General features: G+C 42.4%; 3 protein-coding genes and 1 pseudogene across 4 annotated transcripts in view; all 4 read right to left on the reverse strand.

The window, feature by feature from the left end:
- Window positions 1-22: 22 nt before the first annotated feature.
- On the reverse strand, window positions 23-2,866 carry LOC101302633 (wall-associated receptor kinase 2-like). The gene is made up of 3 exons (XM_004295377.1): window positions 1,993-2,866; window positions 1,683-1,802; window positions 23-1,236 (listed from the first exon to the last, which is right to left on the reverse strand). The coding sequence occupies exons 1-3, from the start codon at window positions 2,864-2,866 to the stop codon at window positions 23-25; spliced, it is 2,208 nt and encodes a 735-aa protein (XP_004295425.1).
- A 1,611-nt stretch (window positions 2,867-4,477) lies between these two features.
- On the reverse strand, window positions 4,478-5,056 carry LOC101302919 (wall-associated receptor kinase 1-like). Its single transcript, XM_004295378.1, has one exon. The coding sequence runs from the start codon at window positions 5,054-5,056 to the stop codon at window positions 4,478-4,480; it is 579 nt and encodes a 192-aa protein (XP_004295426.1).
- Window positions 5,057-6,084: 1,028 nt separating this feature from the next.
- On the reverse strand, window positions 6,085-6,998 carry LOC101303207 (wall-associated receptor kinase 2-like). Its single transcript, XM_004295379.1, has 2 exons — window positions 6,401-6,998; window positions 6,085-6,251 (listed from the first exon to the last, which is right to left on the reverse strand). The coding sequence occupies exons 1-2, from the start codon at window positions 6,996-6,998 to the stop codon at window positions 6,085-6,087; spliced, it is 765 nt and encodes a 254-aa protein (XP_004295427.1).
- Window positions 6,999-10,147: 3,149 nt separating this feature from the next.
- LOC101303497 overlaps window positions 10,148-22,363 on the reverse strand; it is a 42,003-nt pseudogene continuing 29,787 nt past the window's right edge. Inside the window, exons 6-12 of the transcript XR_184360.1 lie at window positions 21,401-21,545; window positions 21,141-21,283; window positions 19,781-19,900; window positions 19,268-19,371; window positions 12,097-12,986; window positions 11,597-11,752; window positions 10,148-11,223 (exon numbers count right to left, since the gene is read on the reverse strand). The product of XR_184360.1 is annotated as an uncharacterized LOC101303497 (transcript). The remainder of the gene's footprint in view (window positions 11,224-11,596; window positions 11,753-12,096; window positions 12,987-19,267; window positions 19,372-19,780; window positions 19,901-21,140; window positions 21,284-21,400; window positions 21,546-22,363) is intronic.

Consider the following 22,363-nt stretch of genomic DNA (forward strand, 5'->3'; position numbering starts at 1 on the left):
TCATAAGGGACAAGCCAACCAACTATCGTCCATTACCATGTGGCATCAACATCTGGATTTGCATGCTGTCATACCCAGTTGTCGTACCAATAGTTAAACCACTGGAATTGTGATCACCTCCTCTAGCATCCATGTCATAACTGTCTGAAGTAGGTGACCCAAGTAGGTACTCATTCTCTTCCGGACAGAATTTAGCATTCTTTCCCCACGGATGCTTTGCCATAATTGCCATTCCCTCTAGCTCCATGGCAACTTCTTTCATGGTAGGCCTTTCCTCCCCTTTTAACCTCAAACATCTTTTTGCGAGATTGGCCACGCTTACTGCTGTCTCAATGTTTCCCTCATTCACTATGGCATCATCCAGAATTTCTTTTAAGCAATCTTCATCCATGCAAGAAACAAAGATGCTTGTTAAGCATCTATCATTAGAAAGTGCCACTTTGCTTGTAAGTAGCTCCACTAGGACAACTCCAAAGCTGTAGACATCACTTTTTTCTGTTAGTTGGTTTGACTGCAAATATTCTGGGTCTAGGTATCCAAATGTCCCGAGCACCAAAGTTTGTATTTCGGTTTGACCTAGAGGAACCAACCGTGAAGCTCCAAAGTCCGACACTTTGGCTGTATAATTATCATCCAAGAGTATATTTGCTGCTTTCACATCTCGATGTATGATTGGCATTGATGTGGAGGAGTGTAAGTATGCTAGTGCTCCTGCTGTTTCAACTGCTATCTTCATTCGCAGTTCAAATGACAGTGATGATCTTCTTTTATGAATGTGCTCGTATAGAGTGCCATGGTTGACAAATTCGTATACCAGTAAAGGCACTGCTGTCTCTAAACAACAACCTAGTAGCTTCACCACATTTCTGTGGTTGATTTGAGAAAGAACAATCACCTCGTTAACAAACTGTTCGCTCTGGGTCGAGGTACCTCCTTTTGACTTCTTTATGGCAACCACTTTGTTGTCCTTTAGTACTCCTTTATAAACTGTTCCGTAGCCTCCTTCTCCAAGGACTCCACTCTCATGGTAATTGTTTGTTGCGTTCTCTAGTTCTTCTGTGGTGAAGATTTTTGTTGTCTCCACTGAGCCTCCATGGTTAGCGAGTTGTTGTAGTAACAATAAGCCACCATTTTCTTTAAAGTACTTTTCTTTCAGTTTCTTGAATTTTGTTTTCCGTATTCTGCAACATATCCATGAAATTCCAACAAACAGAACCAAGAAGCCCCCAGTTACACCTGCACATATATACCAACAATCAATTGAGGCAAAATTGATTTTATTTCTGATTGTCTCTAGGGAGATTTGTTATAGTGGAGTTTGATGAAATTCTTTAGTTACTTTTATTTGATTTTAAATAATTAGTGAAATTTTTTAGATTAAGCAAACTTTCTAAGCTATTAAAAGTCAGTACCATAAAAACAGGGGAAAACATATGTACGTAAAACCGTGAAAGCTTCTTCAAATCACTTGTATATGATGGATATTCTTTCCTTTTCTTTTTTAAGTTCTTCATTTTAAATAGTAGATATGAGAATTTCAGTTTGGGTCCTAACATGGCTGATCAGGTTTTGATCAGATGATGCATGCAGCGTGCTATTATAGAAATAGTTCATACTCAATGATACAATAAGCAGGAGCGTCGTCTTTGTTTGGTTTTTGTCGTTGGGAATCTCTTGAATACAGCTTTGATTATTCATTCCATTGCTTCTGTACCCTTTGTCACACAAGCATGAGTAACTTCCAGGTGAATTTTCACACAGTCCATTGGTGCAGGGGTTTGAAACCTTGCACTCATCAATATCTGAAAAACCCAGGAAAACAAATTGTTATTAACAAACAAGTAAACTTAAATCCATAACCGTGGCTTTAATTTCCGGCTGCAGCAACTGAATCACAGACACAAACACGCATGTACCCTCAAACATATCAAATGAAAAGTGCACACAGAGACACACACACATATACTGTGTATTGTTATTTACATATTTCACCTTGGCAACCATCGGGGAGGTACGGGTTCCCTTGATAACCCGACTGGCATTGGCAATAATAACCAGATAGCTCATCACTGATGGTCCGTTTGACACACTTGCTATTTGCCTTGCATGCATAATCATCTCTCTGTTCAGCTTCATCACATGTGCCTTCCCCAATTTCCCAATTAAGAATAATGGGAAGCTCTTCGGTGTTGTTTAGTGTATGAAAACTTGTATTCGGGGAATAGGTGAACTTGCCTTCTTCCACAATGAAGGCATAGCTGCATGGATTGAAGTCCAGTATGTATGTGTGATTATAATAGCTTTCCAGTGTGAGAGTGTAATTCTCAAGTCCGCTGGGGATGTCAGTTTGACAACACCCAACCCCGGAGCAAGACTGTTCAAGGCTGTTAAGGTTGTCACATATGGACATGCATCCGGTCATTAACCTCTGTTCGTCTGCACGGTAACCTCTGAAAGCTGCAGAAGTGTCGCAACCAACGGCAATGAACTTGTTTCTAGTATGAGAGACGGTGAAAGGAGGCACGGCAAGCAATGGTTGGTCGTAATCATTATCGCCCAGGCTGTTATAGCAATCGTAGGCTACGTACTGCGTTATTTGCATCTCACCCGCAGGCAGGTATATGTTGTAAATAGCTATGGAACTATCTCTCCACGTTGCTATAGGAGGTTCAGTTGATGTGTTACAAGTGACAGAAAAGGTTTCTGTCATGTAACAACCAAGCTCTATGCCGAATGGATATGGAATGGTGAGATTGCCGCAGTGGTCAGTGCAGCCAGGAATGGCTTGAGGCGGGAGGGCTTCAGCTGCTTCTGCTTCTTTGTCTGCGGCCGCAAATGCGAGGAGAACCAGTACCACCAGCAGCATGGATTGCATACTTGTTTACCTGCTTGCACCAATTGATTCAGTACTTAAGTTGAGAGGTATAAACGTTTGAACTGTATTTCTTATGAGTGAAGACTGTGAAGTTGTGCTTGCAAGCTCGCTTTTTGTAGACAAATGGAAGGAAGAGGTTGTGAACGAATCAAAATGTCTTGGTCGTCTCTCTTATTTCCCGGAGCCACTTGGTAAGCCCAAAAGCTTGGTATCTTTTAGTTTATATGCAAGCAGTTAATATAGAAGAGATGTTATATCAAAGTCAAGCACAAGTTATGAGATCAATCGGTTTCAAGAAAAGGAAAGCTTTGAGGTACCTCATTTGCCAAGCCAGGACCCTTCTGCCTATACGTGATTTGTTTTCTGATCACACATCACTACAAATTGACTGACGGGGCACAACTTCCATTTTCACCGATAAATTTATGCAAGTAACTAATTATTCTATACAATGTCAATGTGACAGTTCGTTTTCCGTTACAGTTGATGACCACGGTGACAAGTTGAGGTAGAAGACTAGAAGTTGTAAGCTGTAACTTGTTTGGTTTAATATATAGTTTATGTCAATTTCTAGACATTAAGATGAAGTCGTCAAGGTGCCAAGTAATCTAAATGGAATTAAACAATTTCTTTTTCCAATACGATATGTCTGGTGGAAATTTTCTAATTTGCGGTATATATGAATATGACATGACTGGTGGAAATGTTCCAAGCGAAAACTAGTGACGGCATGCAAATTCAACTAGTGTAATACATATCTACCTAGTTTGCATATTATGTAATATACATGTCTCCTCAACTAGTAGACGTGTGGAAGGCAAAGGCCTTGACCTCATAGCTAGCTAAGGCAAATCCAGTTGCTTGCTAAGTGTGCACAATAGCTGGAAAAGAACACCAGTAAGACTGTAAGACCACACTTCATTACTTACATACAACTATTGCAAAATGTGAAAACGCACTTATCTGACAGAAACAGCCATACTAAAATACATACAAGCGACACCGATCCAACTAACGTCCACCACCATGTGGCATTAACTGCACTTGGTTTTGCATGCTGTCATATGCCTTGGCCTTACCACTGGTTAGACCACTAGAACTGCAATCATCTCCAACACCAACGACGTAACTGTCTGAATTGAGTGACCCCAGCAAGTACTCACTCTCTTCTCCGCAGAAACTAGCATTAAATCCACATGGATGTTTTGCCGTGACACTCATTTCCCCTCGAGCTCTTTCGCAACTTCTTTCATGGTAGGCCTTTCCTCCCCTTTTACCATCAAGCATCGCTTTGCGAGATTGGCCACTTTCTTTACCATCTCAATGTTTCCCTCGTTCACTATATCATCGTCAAGAATTTGATTCAACCAACATTCTTGATAAAGTAGTCTGAGGTTCACATCCAAAATCAATTGGCAATGGATGGAGTGGCCCAAACCCTTATAAACCACAGGCAAGGTCCCATTTTTCCCGATGTGAGATATATATCTCAACACTTCTTCCATGGAAGCAAGAAAGATGCTTGTTAAGCATCTATCTTTGAAAATTGGCACTTTGCTTGTTAGTAGTTCCACTAGGACAACTCTTTTCTGTTAGTTGGTTTTATTGCATATATTCAGGGTCTAGGTATCCAAATGTCCCGAGCACTAAAGTTTGTATATCACTTTGACCTAAAGGAACCAGTCGGGAAGCTCCAAAATCTGACACTTTCGCCGTATACTCATCATCTAACAGAATATTTGCTGTCTTCACATCTCGATGTATGATTGGTGTGGAAATTGAGGAGTGTAAGTGAGACAGTGCTTCTGCGCTTTGAGTTGCTATCTTCATTCGTAATTCAGAAGGGAGTGGTGATCTTCGTTTATGAATGTGCTCATAAAGAGTGCCATGAGTGATGAATTCATATACTAGTAAAGGCACTTCTGTTTCTAAACAACAACCTAATAGCTTTACCACATTTTTGTGGTTGATTTGAGAAAGGATAATCACCTCGTTAACAAATTGATCACTTTGGGTTAGGGCGCCAGTACCTTTCGACTTCTTTATGGCAACCACTGTGTCATCCGGTAGTACTCCTTTGTAAACTGTTCCATAACCGCCTTCTCCAAGGACTCTACTCTCATGGTAGTTGTTTGTTGCCTTCTCAAGTTCATCAGCAGTAAACAATTTTGTTGTCTTCATCGAGCTTCCATGACTTGCGAGTTGTTGCAGTAATAATAAGCCACCATTCTCTTTAAAGTGCTTTTTTTTAGTTTAATAAGTTCTCTTTTCTTTATTCCACAGCATATCCACGAAATTTCAAGGAATAAAACCAAGAAGCCCATGCACACACCTGCAAATATATAATTGAATTACTTTAACAGGATTTGTTTTTGATAAGCTATATGATTTTGTATTATACCAAAAGAAAAAAGAAAGAAAAAAAAACTATTTATATGATGTATTGTTTAAAGGTATATATAGGCTGGGTGGTTGTTTCTTTTCTGTGCTTTTATATTTTTCTTTGATTCTAGTTGGGGTTCCCCTTAACTAATTGTTGCACTTAATTTTCTTTACAAAAAATAAAATAAAAGGGATCTTGTTTCCCTCTCCTTTATCAAACACAATAGATAAATTAATTAAACGTTTATTTGTAAGCATTAAACGTTTTCTTTTATAATATGGAAATGACTTACGCATTCTCTTTTCATCACTTCTTTTAATTTGAAGAAAAAGTATGAGAACACTTGGTTAATTTGAATTCAAAACGAAAGTAGCTGAAGCTAAAAAAATTCAGTCCGTCGATACTGTTCAATAGAAGTTTAGGGTGTTTGACTCAAAAAAAAAGAAAAAGAAAAAAAAGGGTAGTAGGATCACCGATCATGCATGTTAATATCTAATTCTACGTAACGTACCCAATGAAATTTTAAGCAGGAGAACGATCTTTGAGCGTCTTTCGGAATCGTCTTTGATGCAACTCTTGTCATTCTTGTCGTCGTTTTTGTATCCTTTGTTACATAAACAAGAGTAATTTTGTGGAGGCTGATGATTTAAGCACTATCCGTTCTAGCAGAGGTTAACGTTTGAGGCTTTGCACTCGTCAATATCTGAAAGGAAAATTAGAAACGGAGGAGCCTATCAGAAATAACTAATTTTATTTGGTAAAATTGCAATTCCGATGGAGAGGTTTAATTAATTTATATTGATATAATATTAGCTGAATAGGTAAATCAAAGATAATCATCACCTGTGCAACCATCTGGGTGGTACGGGTTTCCTTCATAACCAGGCAAACGCTCGCACAAGTAACCTACAGACCCTTTGATAGGCCGGTTGGAGCACTTGCTATTGGCCTTGCATGCGAAATCCTTCCTGTTCTGAGCTTCATGACAGGGGTCTGTGACATTCCCAATGGCCCAATTAAGAACCATCGGAAGCTGTTTAGTGCCATTCAGTCTTTCAAAACTAGAAGAGTTGAAATTGAACTGGCTTTGCTCTTCAATGAAGGCGTAGCTGCAGGGGTTAAACACTTAAACCCCCACACACCTGAGTGATTGTTGTAGGTACTCAACTTTACAGAAAGATTGTGCAATCCACCGGGGATGTTAGCTTGGCAACAGCCAGCGCCAGAGCAAGAATTCTTATCAACACTGTCAATGCTGTTGCATATTGACATGCAACCAGTAATGAATTCTTCTTCCCCTCGGAAGCCTCGCATGATTGCGTAAGTGTCACAACCAACGGCGTAGAACTTGTTTTTGGTATCGGATATGGTGTATGGAGGACTCATCCAGAGCTCCGGACTGTTTCTGTGAGTTTGATTGCCTTCTTCATTGTAACAATCTCGCCCTCTATAGTGCAATATTCGCAACTCCCCGACGTCTATAGATATGTTTGTAACAATGATTTCGCCGGTCGTCAAGTAGGGTGTTGGGGGTTGGTCCAGATTGGGCCCCTGGCTACAGTTGATGAAGAACCTATCTCCCAGGTAACAACGCTCCTCCATGCCAAATGGATATGGAACTGTGAGATCACCGCACTTGTCAGAGCAGCCAGGCAGGGCATTAGCAGCAGCAGCTGTTTTCACCGTACTAGCCGCCGATAATAGGAGAAGGACTGCCGCCAATGGGAATTGCAAGGCCATGATCGACATGCATGCAGTGATGCCGCACTAGCTTGTTTGTGGAATTTGTAACTGATCGAGAGGATATTTGGTATATACCAAATGGTTGTTTTGTTGAATTTTGATGATAAGTGAAGCAGTATATTCCGGATTCGGCCTTTTGTAGTCGTAGGCGGGGGGAAGTTTCCGGACAACTTCACTCTCTGCTCGAGCTAGCTTTCTATTCCAGACTGGGTAGTCGTCATTTGCTGGATTTTAAATAAAACACAAACCATGGAAAGACTCATGAGTCTTCTGTTCTCGGGTTGACGTTTGGTCAATTGCAGTATATGAAGAATTGAAGATGAACCGGTCCCTCCTTTTAATCATCTCCAGCTACCACGCAAAAACAAAAAAAGACAAGAAAAAAAAAAAAAGTACTTGCATCATCCGCGCGACTTGGACTTTAGTAGTCGACATTAAAGTGATGTCATCCACTCATCCTTATCACTTGGGGTTAATTTGCTCGATCAAGATTCTCCTCCATTTTATAAAAAGAAAACCTTAATCTAATTACAATCGGAAAATCAATATCTCACAACTGACAACTCTCATGCATTTGGTAATTGTTTGACTAGTTTGCATGTATAGACTAATAGACACATCGCGGTTAGCTGTGATATGGCCAGTCGGGGCCAAAATGACATCTAATCTAATTAAGATTGCAATCGGATGATCTATATGATTTCATGAGACAATAAGGTCTTCTCTCATGAGAATATGATATGAATCATAAGCTTTGAGAGTGCTAATCTCATAATCACTTGAGTTTGTATAAGTCACACTCATTGTGTTGTTCTCATTGTTTTTTAATACTAAGTTGAACAATAACAATGCTCATTATCCCCTGCATAATCTAATTGAAGGCTATATCTTTACATATATTGGTGGACAAGATACACCGTTGCATCTCAATTTAGATATAAAACTGGTGAGTTAGGTGCCTTTAATTAGGGTCTTGTACGTTGATTTTCAAGTCGAGCTATAATCGTTATATTGTCCACTGTTTTAGACAAATATTTTTGATTGTTTAATTTTCTTAGGGATTGATGTAGTCGTGTCTTTGGGCAACAAATGATATGAGATGTCCTCCGACGTCTCTAACTTGATCTTATAATTTTCATCAATATATGGAATTTATCCTGTTATTAAAAGATGTCTTACAATTTACTATTCGTCTCATGTTTGCTACTTTCGTTGCACAGCTATGCGATATTTTAACATCAATCATTATCCAAGTTGGTAATGTTGAATTCTCAATTCCACAAATTCAACTATGCAAGGTTGTATAATTAGTCTATAATATTAGTTCACACAATCCCATTCCATACGTAGCCAACGAGTCTGACTGCATGTTCTAACAAGGTAATTGCTGTTAAACTCAAGTATAAGTTAGACTCCAACGAGCCACATGTGGTTTATAATATGGAGACTTTATAAAATAAAATGTCAGTTTTATTTAGGAAGAATCTTGAAGAATACGTTAAGCCAGTTTTATTTAGAACTATTTTATAATCAAATGTTTTATTTGGAACATTAAGCCAGTTTTATTTAGAACTGTTAAGCCAGTTTTATTTAATCAAAATAAAATTTTTGTTAGTACTTGTGGAACACTAGCAATTACTAAATCAGAATACATTTCTATTGTAGAATCTCATCGGCATTAACTCGATCAGTCCACTCGTTAATCATCATGCATGGTCATATTCAAGTTAAATTACAAATAATTGATAACTATTTTGCATCATATACATCAATCGATACGTATATATATGATACAACATAGTTATGAGGATTACCAACATGGAAAATATCATATCGAGCATACCATTCTTTTACGTGTTTGCTGGTCATGGACTGTTGGACATGAAGACTTGGCGAAAGTGTTAACTTCGTATATATGCACACGTACGCACAAGCTAGACTTTGTTTTCATGTCATAATAAAGAGTTGAAGACTAGCTAGCTAGTAGCTTTGATACAGTAATGGACCATTTGCCAGTCAATGCTGTGCAAATTAGTGTGGCAAATGAGAAATATCGATTTGTTCCCTGATAATTATTGGCATTATTCCACTTGGTAATCCTGAAAATTGAGTGAGAGGAACAAAGTCTTTAGTAATTTGTTTGCTGTGTGAAGGCAAGCAGGTGATGGTGATATATAAACCAATTGTTTAATTTCCACAATAGATTAGTTGGCGTGCCAAGCAACATTCTTTTCTTATTTTTCATGCTATTAATTGACTTGAGAAAAAGAAGACCTACAAAAGCACCTATCAAAAAAAATCATATACATGTATATGTGTAAACAAGTTACGACATATATATTTCATATGACTGATTAAAGGAATTACAACTCGAATTTTTAGCCAAAATAAAATTTACAACTCGAATTACAAACCGAGTTGCATAGTCTTTAACCAAGGTCTGTTTACTAGTTCTGTGTTAATCATGCTGGTTTTATATTTCTGGTGATGACGAATAACATAGATGGCACAACTCAAGATAATGATGTATAGTTGTATACTCAACATGATGAGATATGTGCATACATATTTGATGACAACGAATACACACACAGATGTTTATGTATACCTCATGACCCCTTCAACAAAAAAATGAATATTAATTTAACTACTTAGTACGTAATCAAAGTTAACAGTACTCTATCTGTATTGTTTAAATCTAGTAGTCAACCCTTATGTGTTCATATTTGCTAGTGATTTTTTGGTGTAGATTTGTTTATGCACCTATTGAAGAAAAACGGTTGTTACAACCTTACATCTCATTTTATGTTTGAGGATATATAGTTTGTTGTAATTAGTCCTATCTAATGTTTTATTTTTTAATTAAATAACAGATTCAGCGATATAATTTTTCTGAGAGAAGAGGCGAATAATTTTCATGAAGCGAAGTACAAATATTTTACCACTCACATTTTGGCCAAAATGGAAAATGTACAACAGATCGATATTACCGTCATTACATGCATATGCAGCATTGCACTAACTGCAGCAGTATGATCAGACATCTTTTATTTAACGCGCAACATAATCGAAAGTAGCAAAAAAAGTTAAGAACAACTCCACATATAACTAGCTAGCTATGGAAGATAAGCTAGCTAATTGATGAACTATCTCCCACCATCATAAGGCTTCATCATCTGGGATTGATTATGCATGCTCTGGTCATAATCTATGCTGGTTATGACTTCACCTTCATCACTTCTAACATCAACAACGTAAGCGTTTGAAGGTGACGCTGCAAGCAAGTAATCGGTCTCTTTGGGGGAGGAGTCGGGCTTTCCTCCAGGATGCTTTGCCATAACAGCCAGTATTACCTCTAGCTCCATTGCTACTTCTTTCATGGTAGGCCTATCTCCTCCTTTCAAACTTAAACTTCTTTTGGCGAGATGGGCTACTTGTTCAGCTATTTCAAAGCTTCCCTCCTTGATAATTTCAAGATCAAGAATATCAGCCAAGCGATTCTCTTCCACCGACGTTACAAAACAGTTCGCTAGGTTTCTCTCTGCCTCAGGCTTCTTGTGAGAAATTGCCACTTGACTCGTTATAAGCTCAACACGAACAACGCCGAAGCTATAGACATCACTCTTTTCTGTCAGTGTGTTTGACTGGAGATATTCAGGGTCTAGGTAACCCAGCGTTCCTTGTACTAAAGTGGACAGCTGATTTTGATCTTCAGGAACCAATTTCGAAGCTCCAAAGTCTGATACTTTGGCTGTGAAATTCTCATCCAATAGTATATTGGTTGCTTTCACATCTCGGTGCACGATTTGCATGGAAGTGGAGTAGTGCAAGTATGATAGAGATCCTGCAGTTTCTGCTGCTATCTTCATTCGTAACCCAAAAGAAAGCGGACCCTTGCCATTCTTCTTATGAATGTGCTCATAAAGTGTGCCATTGCTAACAAACTCGTAAACTAACAAAGGAGTTTGAGTCTCTAAGCAACAACCTAGGAGCCTCACCACATTTCTATGGTTGATTTGTGAAAGAACAATCACCTCATTGATGAACTGATTACTTTGGGTCATTGGGGCATTACTCTTCGACACCTTTATGGCAACCTCCTTTCTATCCGTCAATGTTCCTTTGAAAACAAATCCGTAGCCTCCTTCGCCAATTTTTCCGCGGTCATCGAAGTTGTTTGTGGCCTTCTTAAGCTCTTCTCTTGTAAAGATTTTGGCTGCTTTTTTTTTTGGCGAATGGATAGTTATATTAAACCAACAAAGAGAAATACAACAACAATACAATAGTCAACAGACCCAACACACTGGGCCAAGACCAGAGTAAGACGGAAACAAATGGACTTAAACCAGGCAAGCCCAAAGATACAATTGCATAACAGCAAACAGAGGACCCAAGACCTACTTCCACGACAGCGCCGCCGACCACAAAACTGGAGTCGCGATCCGGCCGAGATCGGAGAAGAAGGCAAGAGAAACTTGCTGCACCTTCATGTATCTGAGTTCCAAACAAGCACCAAACCAACTGCAATTCAAATAAGAAAACAATCTTCGTGAGGAAGAGCTTCTTCTGCCAAGATATCAACTAGATTTTGGCTGCTTGAGGTCCGTTAAAATTCTCCAATTTTTGTTGTAACAAGAAGCCACCATTGTCTTTGAAGTACTTCTCTTTGAGTTGCTTGAACTTTCTTCTTTTCATTCCGCAGTATATCCAAAATGTTATAATTAATACGACTAGGAAGCTCAAACAGATACCTGCACATAATCATGATACAACTCAATATGACGTACAAACGATAATCAGAAGTAAATTATGCTCAGTGATAGCAAATCCATACCCAGTGAAATTTGGAGGGAAGTATTCTTTGGTTTTCCGATGATTTTGACACAAGGATTGTTGTTATTGTCGTCATTTGTTTGGCCCTTGGGACATTTACAAGTGTAACTTCCTACTAAATTTTGGCATGTTGAACTAGGATGGCAGATGGTCAAATTAGTACACTCGTTAACATATGAAAGTAAAACCGAAAAACAAACGTATATATTAGTTAGATGTGGATCAGGTAAACATTTACGAGCTTAATGTAAAAGATTTTTACCTTCGCAACCACCAAGCACGTAAGGGTTCCCTTGGTAACCTTTCTGGCAGCGGCAGAAATATCCACCTGAAGTGCCGTTGACACATTCAGTATTTGCGGCCTTGCATGCATAAGAAGTTTGATTATTGAGGGCAACTTCACAGTTGTTCTTTCCAATTTCCCAGTTAACAGTCACCGGAAGCTTCGGCGCGTTTGTGCGGCTGTCCATCTCTTTAAAAGTTGCATTCCCTGCGAAGGTGAAATTGCGATCATCCACAATGAAACCGTAGCTGCACGGGTAGTCTAGTGTCCACTGTGATGTGCTTCCAAGGCCTGCACCGATTGTCCACACATCCAAGTTAATACTGTGAAGTCCACTTATGATGGTCCTTTGGGTACACCCGACGCCACTGCAATTGTTGGACAACGCTCCGAGTAGATCTTGGCACAAGCTCACGCCGGTTGTCCCCAGCTTCTCGATTTCTGTTCGCTCTGGCTCGACTTGGGTAACTAAACCTTGGTATAGTGCTATTTTGTTACATCCAATGATATAAACCTTGTTCTTATCAGAGATGGTGTAACCAGAGGGGAGGATGAGCTCACTGTTTCTGTACAAAGAATCGTTGTAGTAACCGTCGGTGTAGCAGTTCCGGGATGTGGGCAGCATTACTTGCATCTCACTCTCACCTACAGAAATGTTAGTAATGCTTTGGTTGAGGATATCACCGTTCAAGAACTTGAGTAACGGTGGCGTGGTGGCCTGGTCACAGGTGACCTTGAATTTCTGTTCATCTTGTTCCGGCACCTCCATGTAACAGCTAGGCTCTATGCCTAATGGATATGGGATTTCGACATCACCGCAGCGGTCGGAGCAGGTTGCAGGCCTTGGCGCTTGAGTGATGCTAGGGTTACTGACACCGTTAACAAATTAAAGAGAGTTGGATAATAAGCATTTGCATCCTACCATGTATTAAGGCCATGGCATTCAAGTATTGCGCGAGTGATTATATATAAGGAATATCCTCACGATATATGCTACTAATTTGTGTATGTTTATGATCTGAAAGTGAGTTGTGCAATGTCTTTTATAGGGGTCTTCTGTCTATCAATCTATCATATATGTTCCCATTCTGGTATTTCTTTAGAATTTAACTGGACATAATGATAGTCTTTTCAAATTTTTTTTTTTCTGGCCAAAACGGAAGTATGAAACTAATGGTCAATGAAGCCCGCATGCATTAATAGTCAATTAGCTAGCCAGCGAAGGGAGCAGAGTCCTTTTTGTTTTCCTTTCTTGGTCCTAATCAATCTCACATTATTGAGATACCAAATGAAAAACATTATACATTGTTTCACATTCTATATAAATTATCAATTAAAAGAAGAAGGAATAACGGTGTATAGATTAGACTGAACTTATTTTTTTTGTTTGGAAAATGATTTTAGGCCTTATTAAGGTCTAAGATTTTAGGCCTCAAATCTATGTGGCATGCTAAATCATTTAGACATATCACATATTAAAAATCTTATGCCATGTAATACTGAAGTATAAAGACCATCTTATCATTTGGTCCATTTCAAACAATGACTCTAATAAATTTCAGTTTTTCATTGAAAAATAAAACTATTTTAGCTTTCCTTCTTCTAAATATCCAATTAGATATAAAAAATATAACATCAAAATAACATTATATTATATATTTATAATACATGTATATTATAAAAAAAACACATGTATATTATATATATAAATAATCTGTATGTAAATCATTTAGAGAAATTATTTGTATATAAATTATTTTTTAGACGAATTATAGAATATTTTGATGAATTATATCCGAATTATCTTATATTAGTGTTTTCTTTTTGATGAATTATAATTGTTTTTTGGACGAATTAGGGTTAGGGTTAGAGTTTATTTGACAAAACTAATTATTATTTAAAAAATTGTTAATCTTCATATTGATGTAAGAAACATTCCTTAAAATATGTAATATTTGTTTCCATTACCTAATAAAGTACATTAATATCATTGATTCACCCCTTAAAATATAAAAGGAAATAGAAATAGTAAAATTGGTAATGCAATGTTTTGATTTGGCAAGATATATTATGTGGAATTGAAAATAAATATTTTTATTTACTTACATGGCATGCACTACCCTTTTTGTTTAGTTGATAGCATCTTTGTTTATGTCTGTTAACTCAAAAAATAAGGCTTGAATAATAAAGAAGTACGTTGCGTTTACACCTAACTAGACTAATTAATCGAACTCGTAATTTATGTTACAAAACTTGAACCTAAAGTCTTGGTGTCACATCCCGACCCTTAAATTTTTACCTTATTTACTAGCTTGGTTATAATAAGAATTTTACCGTCTCCGTCATTGATGTAATAGTTTAATCGGTCCCTAGAGGTGTTTTGAGGGACGATTAATTTCGGTGAATTATTCGTAGGAGAAAATATGGCAACGGTAAAAATGGTAAATTTTAGCTAGTAAAAGGTAATTTCTATTCGGGTATTATTTTTCGGGGTGTTTTATTTTGGATTTGGGTGGTATAAGAAGGTTGGACCGGGCCAAGGTGTGGTCAAAGCCCAGCCCTTTTTCTCTCTCTCTCTCTCTCCTTCCCGGTTTTCCCGCACCCGAGCCCTCTCTCCCCGCCGGTTTTCTTCTTGGCTGTCCGCCGTCGTCCGGCCACCAACCGCCGCCGCACCGGTCCCGTTCGGTTGCCCTCCGACCCAGCTACATCCCTGGACTAGTGACAGCCACCCTAGCGCCGCCGTGAAGGAGTTCTCCCGCCTAGAACCTCGGGCTGCCCAAAGTCCTCCATCGCCGGAACTCCCTCCTCCGGCCACCAATCCGGACAAGCTTGGTATGGTTTTGTAGGTCTCCAACCTAGCTGCCTTGCCCTAAAAGGACTCACTCCGGTTCGCTTCAGGTAAAGAGAAATTTGAGGTGGAAGTTCTAGGGCGATTTTGATGTTTTTGCTTGATTGGCATAGCTAGGCTTGGATTTTGGGTTTGTGCTAGTTAGGAAAGTTGTAGAGTATGATGAGAGGATTATTCTGTCAAAATTTCATAGGCATTGGAGGTCGCCGGAATCGGCCTCCGGCCGGCGCCGGTGCCGCCACTGTTTGGAAGATTTTTAGGGTTTTAAATTTAGAATATTAAGAGGAGTTTGTTGAAGTGAGTTATGGAATTTTCGGATGAGTTTTGAATAGATTTGTGATTTTCCGAAGTTTGGTATTTTTGGCAGTTAATTAATGTAGAATCCGGCCGTAGGATTTAAGTTGTTGTTCTGGGGAGATTGTAATTACGGCTGCCGTTTATGGTATTAAAGTTGGATCGTTTCGTTTTAGGAAAGGCGAAGTTGGGCAAGGATGAGCGTGGTTGCGGCTCATATTTAATTTTGCCTATTTTGTTTTAATATTGGATTTTAGTTGGGAATTTAATTATAAATTTGTGTCAGGGTTCAAGGAAACCTCATTGGAGTGGCGATTTGGATTTCGTTGGGCTTATGCCTAGAGTTGTGAGTGGACTTTTGTTTTAAATAAAATGCATGCTATAGTTCATAGATGAACAATTAATGTTGTGGAGCATTTTGATGTCATTTTATTTTGACGGTTTTATTTCTCTTGGAGAGTTACCGAAAATGGGATTTTCGGTGAATATAAATATGTATTTATGAGGAGAGTATGTATAAAAATGCTAGCTAGCCCTATGTGTCTGTCCACCTTAATGGCGTAGCATATAGCCGCATTATGGTGTGATGTGAGCGTTGGACGCGAGCGTAGTAACCCTATATGAGTGTTTAATTCGCGGGATCCTTTGTTTCAGTTCGTGTAGGATTCTGCAGTGCATGGCGAGGTAGAGTTGGAAATGGACTGTAGTACTCCGCAGGATAGGATCGCTTAGTGTTTGAGTTTGCGTACGACGCTACAGTGAGATGATGCGGGGCGGTGAGCGAGACCTAGGCGAAGTCTGTTCTGGACACGTGTTACATGGATCGCGCGGCTCGCGAGCTGATCGTATCCTTGTGGAATTCTAATTGCTGAGTCCGAATGGGTTGTGATTAGGTCTCTGCGAATTGCTTGCGGATCGCTATATAAGGGAGCTTGACACAATCAAAAGACACACACAATCAATCACACAAAAACAAGTAAAATCCTCGAGCATCCTCGAAACGCTAAGTTCTAAGTGCACTTTGCCTTAGTTCTCAGACCCCTTCCTGATTCGCCTTTCTCCTTATTTGTGGCTCTGCTCGCTCTAACAGTGAGTATCGATTCACAGGTGACAAGAGGTTTTACTCGTAATCCCTCGTCCGCGAGGTGGCACCGGTAACCCCTTCTTCGCTTGTTTAGAAGTCTAGCCACAGCGCATTTCTTTCCTCGTCTGCGAGGTGGCACGCCCCGCAATCTCCTTTTTTACTTTTGAGTCACCGGAGTTCCGACTCTGCCCCTGCTGAGACGTGTGGCCAAAACATTGGCACGCCCAGTGGGACCGGGAGTATAACATTCTCGTCATCATTGGGAAATCAGGCGGATCCCCATACGGGAGACCCTCGATTTCTTGTTTGAAACATAAATCTCCACAATACAAGCCCCATAACAACGCAGCTTGCAGATCTCTCACCCAAGAAGAGGTTCTCGCTCGGTTTGGCAACCCCGACCATAGCGAAACCACAATGACAGGTTTACGACCAACCCAGGACGCAGGACCTACTTTGCCCGCGGACGAAGTCCGCCAGATGTTTGGGGAACTGAAGAATAATCTCAACTCGCTCAGCTCGAAAGTCGACACCACCCAGCAAAGCGTTAAAGACCTCTCTGAACAGGTCACTAAGGATAGAACTATCTAGCTCGCTAACCAAGAAAACCTTTCTAGGCTCAGCGAGGAGTTTAACTACGTTACTGGTCAAGTCAGGGAAGATAAAGACTTGGTGGAAGGTTCCCTTCAAAGGATCCAGAAAGAATTGGATCAGAGCAAGGCGGCTTTCACAAAAACCTTGGATGAGCAAACCCGTCGCTTGGACGAACACGACACCAAGCTACAACAACAGCAGGACGCTTCTTTCTTTGGAAGTAAGAATGGCATGGAAAAGCTTGAGGACTACAAAGAGCGACATGATAATCTGAGCTTAAGGGTCCTGCAAGTGGAAGACTGGATACAGGCTCAGGCACCAAAAAATCATACCTTGAACTTAGCTAGTTCAAGTGCAACTGAGGGCTCAAGGTACATTCCACCTAATGAAAGCCCTAGAGGAAATCCGAAGGTCGGGGCCCAGAAGACTCCCCAATTCACATTGGGGGCCAGTTCGTCAAAGACGCCACCCCTTCTACCCTCGCCGGGCAGCCCTGGAGTTACACTCAGGGGCTCTGGTGTCTTCCCATCTCAAGGGATCGGGACACCAGATGACCCAGTTATAGCTTATTCCAGTTCGACCCCTAAGAACATCGTGCAGGCCCCTAGCCTCTCTGCATGGCACGGCCACGATCAGGGGGCAGAGTCCACACCAGTAACGGCAACCGATTGGCGCCAGCTCATCTCGAGCATAGTCAAGGAGCAAACTGGAAAAGGTGATGCTAACTTGCATTATCGTGATCCCTATCCTGATAGCATGGCACAATATCCCTTCCCTCATGGGTTTAAGAATATTGTCTTCACCACTTTCTCCGGGGAGACAAGGGAAGATGCAGCAACACATATGGCTCGTTTCAAAGTCCAATGCGGCCAATACGGGAATGATGATATGCTTAAACTCAAGCTTTTTGGGACTTCTCTATCCGGAGCTGCTTTTACCTGGTACTCCAGATTGAAGCTTGGGTCAATAGCCGACTGGCCTACTATGGAGAGACTTTTCCGAGAGACATACGGCACAATTGAACCTGAAGTCGGCCTCGATTCCCTCACACAGATGAGCCAGCAAAGCATGGAGTCTGGAGTTTCTTTCCTCCAGCGTTTCAAGATCCAGCAAGCCAAGTGTGATTACCTGTTACCTGAGCAGGAAGCCATTAAGTTGGCTATTAGAGGCCTGGAGCACCGCCAGCGGTTGAAAGCATCACGGAGAGCGCTTTACTTCCATGGGTGACCTGATTAACAAAGTCGGTAGCTACGAGCTAATCTTGAACGAGTTGGATGACAAAACAAATGCCTCCAAAGGAACCTACATACCAGGGAAGAATCGGACAGTGGGGGCATTAAGCCTGCAGGCCCCTACTTATGATTCATATTATCAAAGGTCTGAGGAAGCTCGCCCGGATCAGGAACATGAAGATATTGGCGCAGTAGAACTGACTGGCAAGCCGTTGGCTCACAAATTGAAAAACCTGAAAATAACGCGCGAGCCAATCACCATCCAGTCCTTTGCATGGACCAAGCCAGAGTACGAGTCGTACACCTATGATGCTAAGAACGCCCATCTGGTCTTTAATGACCTAATCGAGGCAAGATACGTGCGCTTGGATCACAAGATGCCGCCCAAGGAGGAGCTGAAGGACAAGAAGTACTGCGCCTTCCACAATGTTTACAATCATGACACCAAAGATTGTGTCAAGCTTCGAGACCAGCTGCAGACATGGCTGAACTTAGGCGAACTAAAGATGAAAACACCGGGTAGTACGGCCTCGTTGGTTGATATAGACCCTTTCCCGCCTGTAGTTGGCATGGTCGAGGTAAACTGGGCCGATCAGACCGAGGATGAAGATCGACGCCGGGCACCTAAAAGGGGCCGCGAGGAAGGTGACGATGGTGCCCGCCGGCCACGTCGCCAATACACCTACAACGAAGATCTTGCACATGAGGTTTTAAACGATTTCATTGATGACGGGCTCGTCACAGTGGCCAATTCCTTGCCTTACATAAAATATAAGGAGGGGCGCATTCACTGCAAGTTTCATAATAGCTGGGGGCACAGAACCTGCGAATGCCAGCAACTCAGAGACCAGGTTCAAGACTGGCTCGACCTCGGGTATATTCGCTTTGAGAATAAGGGTGATTTCATGATCGCAACGGCTGACTTCGCTTGGCCTCGAGTCGGCCAACGAAGAATCACATTAGACTTGTCGCCAAATGCAGGTTTACGTGAACCGCCGGGCCGAAACGGCAAACGGCCGGCGAATAACTATACTGTCCCGAATAACCAAAAGGGGAAAGCAGACGACCCAACTCGACAGTTGGTCGCTCAGCTCGAACCAGACCGCCCCTCCCGCAAAGATAAGGGCAAAGCAGTCATAAGGGACGATGGATCGTCCCCCGTTGAAGATTCCCAGCCTATGAGTCCCAGGACTCGAGAAGAGCTGCAAAGGAGGATAGAACGTCTCGAGACATTCGTCTATACACATTGGGCAGAGGCGGTACCTTCATCCCTTACCACAAGTGAGATGGACATGTTAGACTCCAACAGTGAGCGTCACAACAACGAGGCCTCGAGCCCTCGTAAAGGCGTCCTAACCGACCCATATATTGCCCCGACGTCCAAGTCAGCAATCAAGGATGGGGTCTGGTACACACAGCAAGGGGGCAAGGCAGTTACCATCAGCAAGTCTAAAAAGCGAAAGCTCCAAAAGCGATACGGTAGCATCCTACGTGCCTCAAGGGCTGTCGAAGAGGGCGCTGTAGGCCCCTCACAGCTCGCACAGACGCCTGAGCGGATGTGGAGGGAAGCAGAGGGTTTGCGCGCATTCCTTCAAATGCCGCCTATCACACCCCCAAGGATTTGCGAGCAGTTTGGCGACGAGCCTGCGCCCAAAGCAAACGTCTTTTGCCGACTCGCGGTTCCACCAAAGCAGGATCCACAGCCTTCCAGACGCAAGCCATCACCAGAACCTGAAAGAAGAAGGGATCCACAACTTGCTAGGCCCAAACCGTCACCAGAGCCTGAAAAGAGAAAGGATCAACAAGCTCCTCGGCACAGGCCGTCACCGGAGCCCGAGCGGAGAAGGGCTCCGCCTACCGGTCCTAGGCGTAAGCTGTTCACGACCCCGGACCCAGAGTCAAAACGCGAACCGTCTCAGCCCTCATGGCAACGGGAACGTCAAAATCCGGAGGCCAATATCAGAAGGGAGCCACCACCACCACACCAGCCTCAGGCACGGTCTACCCCGGAGCCCGAGACCCGGATGGTTCCCCGAGTATCCGCCCTACAACGGTTGAAAAAGGAAGACAACAATAAGGCTCCTTTGGCAACAGACAAACAACCAGCCAGGGACCATCAGCCTTCAACCAAGTCAGTATGGCTCTCGCGGCAACCCGAGGCTTAAGAGCCACCAATAGCCACACAGGCATCCTCTAGTCCTAACCTCGCCCAACAAAAGGCCCAACGTTTCCGCGAGAATTCAGAAGACGACGAGGCACATTCCGAACCTCGACTTAACCTAGAGGAAGACCGGGACGAAGAGCAGGCAGAATCATTCACCTGTAATATGGTAGAGGTCTCAGGATGGGGTGCTGATGAAGGGTTTAGCCGCGAAGCAGACGCTTTCGCGGTGCTCGAAGGGGAACACGGGGTCATTGACACTCCTCTGGTCCTAGTTCATATACAATTCTCCTTTCAAGTCGGGATGGTGTTCTTCATTTCGGAAAGATACGCTCTCCCACCAAACACAACCTGCAGTGCGGCGGATATTCCCGTCAACAGCGTGGATGTCAGTAGCATACTCCCGCCATGCAGCAGCGAAATGGGCCTAGTTCTGGCACCGGCCGACGAAGCCCCACAAGTGGAAATTACGAGCAGTATCAAACATAAGCAAACTCTAACCTTCTCCACACCAACTTTGGACATGGCCACTCACATACGGCCACTGTATATCACGGCCGAAGTCGAAGGGAAAATGATCAACAAGGTCATGGTCGACACCGGTGCCGCGGTCAATGTTGTCACAACCCGTACCATGGGACTCCTAGACATCTAGACATCCCGCGCTCGATGATCCAAACCACGTCCTTAACAGTCAAGAACTTCACCGGGCAGATGTCCAGGACCCTAGGCTTGCTATTTCTACGGGTCAAGTTCGGGCCGGCATCACGGGTTTACACTTTTTTCGTCGCCGAATGCGCTTCCTCTTACAGCATGATTCTTGGCCGAGATTGGATCCACAGAAGCTTTTGCGTGCCTTCCTCCATGCACCAAGAACTCATGATTTGGGACACCGAGAACCGTGAAGCGGTCATCATCAAAGCCGACCCACGGCCATTCTCCATCTCCGCCAACTTCAACGATGCCCGATATTATACCACATACATGGGTCCGTTGGATGTTCAAGGCGTCAATAACAAGGGCCGTCCATATGGAATAACGGTCTCCAATCTAACGCGATGGGGACTTACCCAGGCGAAGGACGACTTGCAACGTCCTCACACCATCGCGGATCCCACACCCCGTTCTGATGAATAGTGCCTTCTCAGAGGAGGCACGCGAGGCTGGCGAGTCCTTGTGCGAAAGACTCCTTTCGTACTGGGCAGAACGCGAAACCTACGACAAGGTCGCGACTATGAAATATGTAGATGAAGTGGTGGATTATTCCGATACCAAGGAGGAAGTTATTCAGTTAGCTCCCACCGCCTTGGACGACACACCACCTCAAGTCCGCGACCCCATTTCACAAGTTGACGTAGGGACTGCAGAAAAGCCCTTACTTATTTCTATCAGTGCTAAGTTGGCGGAGAACGAAAAGGAAAACCTTCTTGCCCTGTTACGCGAGTACAGGGATTGCTTCGCTGAAAAATATGAAGATATGCCCGGCTTGTCCCCGGACTTGGTCTGCCACCGGTTACCAACTTATCCCGACCGATGTCCAGTACGGTAGGACGGCCGATTCATGCGAACTGAGACTCATATCATAGTCAAGGAAGAGATCGAAAGCATGCACCGATCGGGCATCATTCGCGTGGCAAAGTATAACGAGTGGCTGTCCAATGTTGTCCCCGTTCGCAAGAAAAATGGCAAGATGCGCGTCTGTGTTGATTACCGCGACCTAAACAATGCAACGCCGAAGGATATATACCCCATGCCTGTGGCTGACCTACTCATTGATGCCGCTGCGGGGCACGAGGTGTTATCCTTTATGGATGGAACGACCGGATACCATCAGATTCCCGTCGCTGAGGAAGATCGACATAAGACCGCTTTCCGCTGCCCTGGTTTTGCCAGCGCGTTCGAGTATGTTGTCATGCCTTTCGAACTTAAAAACGCGGGGGCAACGTACCAGCGCACCATGAACCTCATCTTTCATGACATCTTGGGGAAGTTGATCGAAGTATACATCGACGATGTGGTAGTCAAAACCAAAA

The sequence above is a fragment of the Fragaria vesca genome, linkage group LG3 (assembly GCF_000184155.1).
Source record: "Fragaria vesca subsp. vesca linkage group LG3, FraVesHawaii_1.0, whole genome shotgun sequence".
Classification (NCBI taxonomy): domain Eukaryota; kingdom Viridiplantae; phylum Streptophyta; class Magnoliopsida; order Rosales; family Rosaceae; genus Fragaria; species Fragaria vesca.

Bases quoted from the DNA above. Each gene is read 5' to 3' on its own strand.
- LOC101303207 (XM_004295379.1), bottom strand. From the start codon at position 6,998: ATGGCCTTGCAATTCCCATTGGCGGCAGTCCTTCTCCTATTATCGGCG. The intron at 6,252-6,400 runs GTGTGTGGGGGT...GGAATGTCACAG, and splicing joins TACCTACAACAATCACTCAG to ACCCCTGTCATGAAGCTCAG.
- LOC101302633 (XM_004295377.1), bottom strand. From the start codon at position 2,866: ATGCTGCTGGTGGTACTGGTTCTCCTCGCATTTGCGGCCGCAGACAAA. The intron at 1,803-1,992 runs GTGAAATATGTA...TGGGTTTTTCAG, and splicing joins CCTCCCCGATGGTTGCCAAG to ATATTGATGAGTGCAAGGTT. The intron at 1,237-1,682 runs GTATTCAAGAGA...ATATATGTGCAG, and splicing joins TGGAATGAATAATCAAAGCT to GTGTAACTGGGGGCTTCTTG.
- LOC101302919 (XM_004295378.1), bottom strand. From the start codon at position 5,056: ATGAAGACAACAAAATTGTTTACTGCTGATGAACTTGAGAAGGCAACA.